The sequence below is a fragment of the Tupaia chinensis genome, unplaced genomic scaffold, assembly GCF_000334495.1.
Source record: "Tupaia chinensis unplaced genomic scaffold, TupChi_1.0 Scaffold000252_1, whole genome shotgun sequence".
NCBI lineage: Eukaryota > Metazoa > Chordata > Mammalia > Scandentia > Tupaiidae > Tupaia > Tupaia belangeri.
The window spans coordinates 5833859-5840729 of NW_006159732.1; the positions used below are offsets into that span (position 1 = coordinate 5833859).

The 6871-nt window shown below is 35.3% G+C and overlaps 1 protein-coding gene across 1 annotated transcript in view; it reads right to left on the reverse strand.

Annotated features, from left to right (window-relative positions):
- MMUT (methylmalonyl-CoA mutase) overlaps positions 1 to 6871 on the reverse strand; it is a 48555-nt gene that overhangs the window by 26259 nt on the left and 15425 nt on the right. The window contains exons 5-7 of the mRNA XM_006149096.3: positions 5410 to 5581; positions 3562 to 3810; positions 376 to 487 (exon numbers count right to left, since the gene is read on the reverse strand). Of these exons, the coding sequence (XP_006149158.1) occupies positions 376 to 487; positions 3562 to 3810; positions 5410 to 5581 (533 nt within the window). The remainder of the gene's footprint in view (positions 1 to 375; positions 488 to 3561; positions 3811 to 5409; positions 5582 to 6871) is intronic.

Here is a 6871-nt window from a genome sequence, read left to right on the forward strand (position 1 = left end):
CCCGTGGTCGACTACAGGGGAGTCAACCACCCCAGCCGTTACGCTAACTGCTGGTCCCCCTATGATGACACTATTGATGATCACTGTACACATATATATACATATATGCAAGTTGGGTGTATATATAAAGACACACACACACACACACACAATGGGTATATATCCGCATGTACTTTACACATGTTTACCTGTGTGCATTCATGCATGCAAAAATGCAAGCACAGATATAGATGTAGATATAAATACACAGATATGAGAAAAAATGAACCCGTTACATTTTTTCATTTTTTTTAATTAACTATATATGTTAGCTTTAAGCAGAAATTACTTTTTAGATGCTAGATTTGATATATAAGCTTTCCCACTTTATCTCACCAGAATCTATTCTAGCTTGTCTTCTGGCAGCACATTCTTCAATTCGAAGTTTTGGTATTCCCTCAGCCACAGCTTTGGCCATTCCACCCATTTCTTCAATTTCATTAATAAGCTAAAAAGAAAAACGGATTAATAGAACTAAAAAAGAATGTAAAAAACTATTATAAGCTATGCAAAATTTTTATGAGTTATTAATTACTAATAACAATGCAATTAGAAAATAAATATTAATGTGTCAAAAAATAAGCAAACATTAGTACATTAACTAAAATGTGTGTGTTTAAAGTAATTTTAAAACGTAGGAAAAAACCCACAAAGTATATAATGGAAAACACAAAACTTCTCACTTAAGCATTGGGAGAAAACTCTATTCTTTATTTTTTGTAACGTAAGGTTTTTTTTTGTTGTTTTTTTTTTTTTTTAGAGAGAGATTTTTGCTATAGGACACGTGTGCTGCCAGAAAGATAGAAAGCAAGAAATCAGCCCCCAGCGGGGGGTGGCCACATTGCAATCCCTTCTCCTCCATTCTCCTCTCAGGATCTTGGGCACTCATGCACATGCGCCTGATGTGAGTTTAAGCCACAGGGTTTGGGACTGGAATTCGCGGTCGACTACATGGGAGTCCAGCCACATAGCCATTATGCCAACTGCTGGTCCCATGTAACATAAGGTTTTCATAGTTACCTACACAAAGAATTATTAAGAAAAATATTTGAAATATAATTTTAATTTTGCTTTGAACAGCAAAGAAATTACAACTCCACCTTTAATGAATATTGGTGATAATGTCTATATTAAATAGCTTAATTTAATTGTACCACATGTTCATAAATCATAATACCACTTTGTACCCCAAAAGTAAATCAAATTATAAATGATCAATTTATAATAATTAAATTTTTTAAATAAAAATAAAATTAATTGCAGCAATATAATCTAATCAAACAGCAAATACAAAGAGAAGAACAAGATATCTTAGTGAAATAAATTCTTGTAGTCTCAACACATAATTAGAAGACAGGCAGAGGAAAAAAAGCAGACAGAGAAAACAGACAATATTGGATACAGAAGAAAACATCAGAAAAATATTATTTATATCCTCAGAATACAAAAAGATCTTGCACATGAATCAAAATGGTATGACATATAGGTGGAAAATTAGAAAATATAAACAAGCTCTTAGAAATTAAAAATATAATAAGTGAATGTTAGAGTACTTAAGTAAAAAGTTAAAAATTGATGAATCTCAAAAAAAATCCTAAGTACATAAGTTGAAGTTTTTCAGATTTGAGCTCTTGTGAATTTTGAAATATTTGCATATACATAATGAAATATCTTGGAGATGGGACATAAGTATAAACATGAAATTCGTTTGTTTTCACAGATACCTTAAACACATAGCCTGAAGACAATTTTATAGAACATTTTTGCATTTTGCAGTGTTTCAACTGTGACCTGTCATATAAAGTCAGATGTAAAATTTTCCACTCATGGCATCAAGTTGGCACTAAAAAGGTAATGAATTTTGGAGAATTTTAGAATTTTGGATTAGAGATGTTCAATTTGTCTTAAAAAGAACAGAACATTAGCACATTATTCAAGAAGGTCTAAGAGCTTACAAATAGGAGTTCTAGAAAGAGAAGATATAGATAAAAAAATAATAGGAAAAAAAATAATCAGATAAACAAACAGAATTTCCCAGACCTATGAAAATATAAAATGAGGGCGAGGGGAAAAAGACTCATGAAAGGCTCTGCACAATGTAGGAAAAAAGTATACACACCAAGATTTATGCCAATAAAAAAAATAAAAAATACATTCTGATGCTTAGAAGAAAGAACCTACATATGCATGGCATCAAATTTCTCAGCTGATAGAGTAAAAATCAGAATAAAAATAGATCAATACTTACAAACTTGATTATAAATTCCTGAATGGAAATAATTTCAAACTTAGGCTATCAATCAAGTGCAAAATTAGAAAAAAGGTATTTTCAAACATGCAGAATTTCAAATCATTTATCCCCATGTATCCTTTTAGGAGGTTGCTGTGAGGTGTTCTTCAGAAAGAAACCCAAGAAAAGCATCTAGCTGACTCCAGAAGGCAGGAGAAAAACAAGTGGAACTAGTTATCTTTTTAACTCTTCAAATAAAATACTTTAATACAAATACAAATGTATTTTTATATTTCAATTTTGAAATCATATAATCAAATATAAATTTCCCTTTTTCTCTCATTTTATAAATCTTTATATAAATCTATAAATGATTTGAGTTATAAATTTTTTTAAAATCTATAAATCATGATTTGAAAATCAATATTTAAATCTCCTTCTTAAAGTTTATTTCATTCATGAGAGAGAGCCCCCCAAGAAGCATGTGTGCATGTGTACATAGTGCATGCAAGTATGAAAGAGAGAGGGAGAGAGACAGGCACTGTAGACAGGGTCTTGACATGCCATAACCCCTTTCCCCTAGCCCTCCAGCTACTCAGAATCCTAGGCATAACATGTTTCAAGTCGATTTTGTATCTGAATCCAAAGTCAGTCATGTAGCTTCCAGCTCTGCAGATGAGTATACTATACCTGAACTACCGAGGCTGGGCAAAACTGTCAGTCTTCAAAGCAGGTTAAATAGAGGGGGACCAGGATCAGTAGTTGGCATAATGGCAATGTCGCTGGACTCCCATGTGGTCTACTGCAGTTTGAGTCCCAGACCCAGTGGCTTAAACTCACGCTGGTGTGTGTGCATGCGTGCCTAAGACCCCAAGAAGAGAATGGAGGAGAAAGGATTGTGGAATGGCCACCCCATGAGGGTTATTTCTCACTTTCTGGCTCTTTGACTCTCTCTTTCTTTCTGGTGAGCGTACACACCCTATGGCAAAAACCTCTCCAAAAAAAAAAAAAGAAGGAGGAGGGGACCAGAAAATGGTGTAGTGATTACATCATACATCACTGGACTCCCACATGGCTGACCATTTTGAGTCCTGGACCTGGTAGATTGAATATCACACTGGGTGCATGTGCATGCATGCTCACGATTCTGAGAGGAGAATGGAGGAGAAGGGATTGTGGCATGGCCATCCTCCCTGGTAGGTGATTTCTCACTTTCTCTCTCTGGTGAGTACATGTGCCCCAAGGCAAAAAAGCCTCTGGAAAAAAAAGAAAGAAAAAGAGGAGAAACTGACCTTCAAGGCAGCGTCATAAACATCATTTGTGAGAGATTCCATCATATATGAGCCACCCCAAGGATCAGCCACTTTGGGAATCCCTGATTCTTCCTGAATGATGATTTGTGTGTTCCTGGCAATTCGAGCACTTTTCACAGTTGGCAAACCCAAAGCTTCATCAAAAGAATTTGTATGCAGAGACTGAGTCCCTCCAAACACTGCTGCCATTGCTTCTACTGCAGTACGAATAATATTGTTGTAAGGATCCTGAAACATTTGGTAAAAAACAAAAGCAAAGAACTGAGAGATATTTCAGTTATAAAAAACAATATGATTAAACAATAATGGTTGCATACATTCTATGCCAATGTCCACATTAGGTTTGGAATATCAAATAAACTTAGACAAATTAGTGAACAAGCTAGAAGTGTGTAGTCTGTGCTAAGGCACTAAAATATTATCTTGTAATCCTGTGATATATGAAATATTTCTTGTGTCTATTGTTATTGGGTCTTCAAGAAAGTCATGACACATTTTTGCATAAAAAAATACAGAAAAATGCATCATGACTTTCCTGACAACCTAATATGTTGCCTAAACACTGTTCCATAAGTATATCATGAATGTATACCTTTTCTACTTAGACTATATAATCCTTCTTCTTATATGTCACTACTCCCTAATGATTTAATATACCTCAAAGTATCAACTACAGTACCATATACTCAATAAGTAGTTAATAAAGCAGATGAACAATGTACAGAGAGGTAAGAAATTTGGGATATAGTTTACTGTACCCCTGACTTTGAAGTGGGCAAGTCACTGGGCCTTTCAAAACTTTAGTTTCAGGAACCAGCAGTTAGTGTAATGGCTATGTCGCTGGACTCCCACATAGTCGACCGCGGTTCGCATCCCAGACCTGGTGGCTTAAAACTCACGCCGGGTGCGTATACGTGCATGCCCAAGATCCTGAGAGGAGAATGAAGGAGAAGGAATTGCAGCGTGACCATCCATCCCCCGGGGGGAGGGGGGTGATTTCTCGCTTTCTGTCTCTATGTCTCTCTCTGTCTGGCGAGCGCACGTGCCCTATAGCAAAAAAAAACTCTCAAAAAACAAAACAAAACAAAAACTTTAGTTTCCTTATCTATAAAAATAAGGAGTTTAAGAAGAAAACTACTATTAAAGTTCCAGCCTCCCCCCCAAAAAAACTCTATTTCTCCATTTATAAGGACTTGAAGCTCTATTTTATATGGAATATATTAGCTGTTATTCACTTTTAAATCTATAAAAGCAATATAAATTTTAATTTAGAAATTTTTTTTAATATTTCAAAATAACTTAAGATGGAAAGTGAGCATGTATAAAAATAAGACCACCAATTTTTAATGGAATGAAATGGTTGGTTTTAGTATTCATAGTATTCTTTAAATGGTTCTTTAAATGAACACTTTAATAAAGAAGCATGTGTGTGTGTGTTTATGTGCACATGCATAGAAATCTACTTAATTAGGCACTTTAGGTTAAGAATTCTAACTTTTAAAATTATATAGGATAGTATTAATTAAAATGTGGCTTTTACTCCTTCCTGCACATCAAATTTTTTTTACTTTTAAAAAAGTATAGCAGTGCTATATGTAAGCTGATTTAAATGTTTTTCTATTGTTAACCACTAGAGGGAGTAAATTTTACTTATTTACCACAATATAATGTATAAATACAAACCTAAATGTGCATTAAGTTTCAGAATATTGATTATTTTCAAATATTAGCAGATACGTTCTTACATATATAAGCTGAACATGCCATGTTGTTTGGAAGAAAATATATCACTTAATTAAATCTCTATATTTCGAATTATATACAAACCTGTTCAGTAAGTGACCATCCTGATGTCTGACAATGTGCTCTCAGAAGAAGAGATTTAGAGTTTTTAGGCTGAAACATTTGCTCTACTAAGTGAGCCCAGAGTCTTCTTCCAGCTCTCATCTTTGCTATTTCCATATAAAAGTTCATCCCAATTCCCCAGAAGAAAGACAATCTAAAATAATAATGATAACAGTAATGTTTAACTTGATTAAATTTAACAATATAAAACAGAAAATAAAACTAGTTATATCACATACTAGATTATCAATATCTAGGGCCGGCCCATGGCATGGTAGTTAAGATGGCTGAATCCCATGCAGCTAATCACATGGCTCAAGTATCCAATCAGAGGCTTGAAGTACATGCCAGGAGCATGTGTGTGTGCGCCCAAATTCCAAAATAAAGAAGAAATGGAAGAGAAGGCATTGCAGTGTGACCTTGCCCCATGTGGGATGCTTCTCGTTTTCTCTCTCTCATTATCTCTCTCAGGCTAATGTATGTGCCCTAAGGAAATTAAAAGAAAAATGCACTAGGCGCATGTGTGTATGTGCCCAAAATTCCAAAAGGAGGGAAAGATGGAGGAAGAAGTACTACAGTGGGACCATGCCCCATGTGGGGGTGCTTACTCTCTCACTGGTTCGCTCTCTCTCTCTGGCACGTGAACACAACCTCTAGCAAATATTAAAAAATAAAAAATCCAGATTTTAATTTTAATTTCAAGCAACTTAATTTTCTAAAATTAATGCACATAGGCTGGGACCAGCAGATGGAGTGATAATGGTTATCTCACTGGACTCCCACATAGTCAACCGTAGTTCAAGCCCCAAACTGGGTGGCTTAAAACTCACACTGGGCACATGTGCATGCAAGCCGAAAATCCCAAGCGAAGAATGGAAGAGAAGGGATTGCAGTGTGGCCATTATCCCTTGGAGGTGATTTCTCACTTTCTGTCTCTCTGCCTCTCTCTCTCTCTCTCTCTCTCTCTCTCTGGTGAGCACACGTACCCTACTGCAAAAAAACTCTCTTAAAACAAACAAAAAACTATTGCACATAGATTTAAGTAATATTAGATCTAAAAATAAAAATATAATTTATGCCTTCAGAAGAAATAGCTGTGATTATTTGTCCCAGGTATGAATTTTTGACTGTGCAATTCATTTTCTTTTTTTTTCTTTTTTTTTTATTTTTATTAATTCACTTTACACCATCACAACACACAAATGAATTTTCCATCCAAAATACACTGTGCATTGGTTCAATCAAGCACATCCACATACATGTTCTCAGCAAATAATTTTCCAATTCTTACGTCCTGCATACCTTGCCCTTTGTCTTGCCATCCCTGATTCCCCATCCCCCACCCTCTGCTATGTCCCATCTTCCTCCTCCATTGTCCCTGGCATCCATGGTTGCCCTCCATGCCTTCCGCTCCCCCCATTCAATTGTTCTGCCAATGAACTTA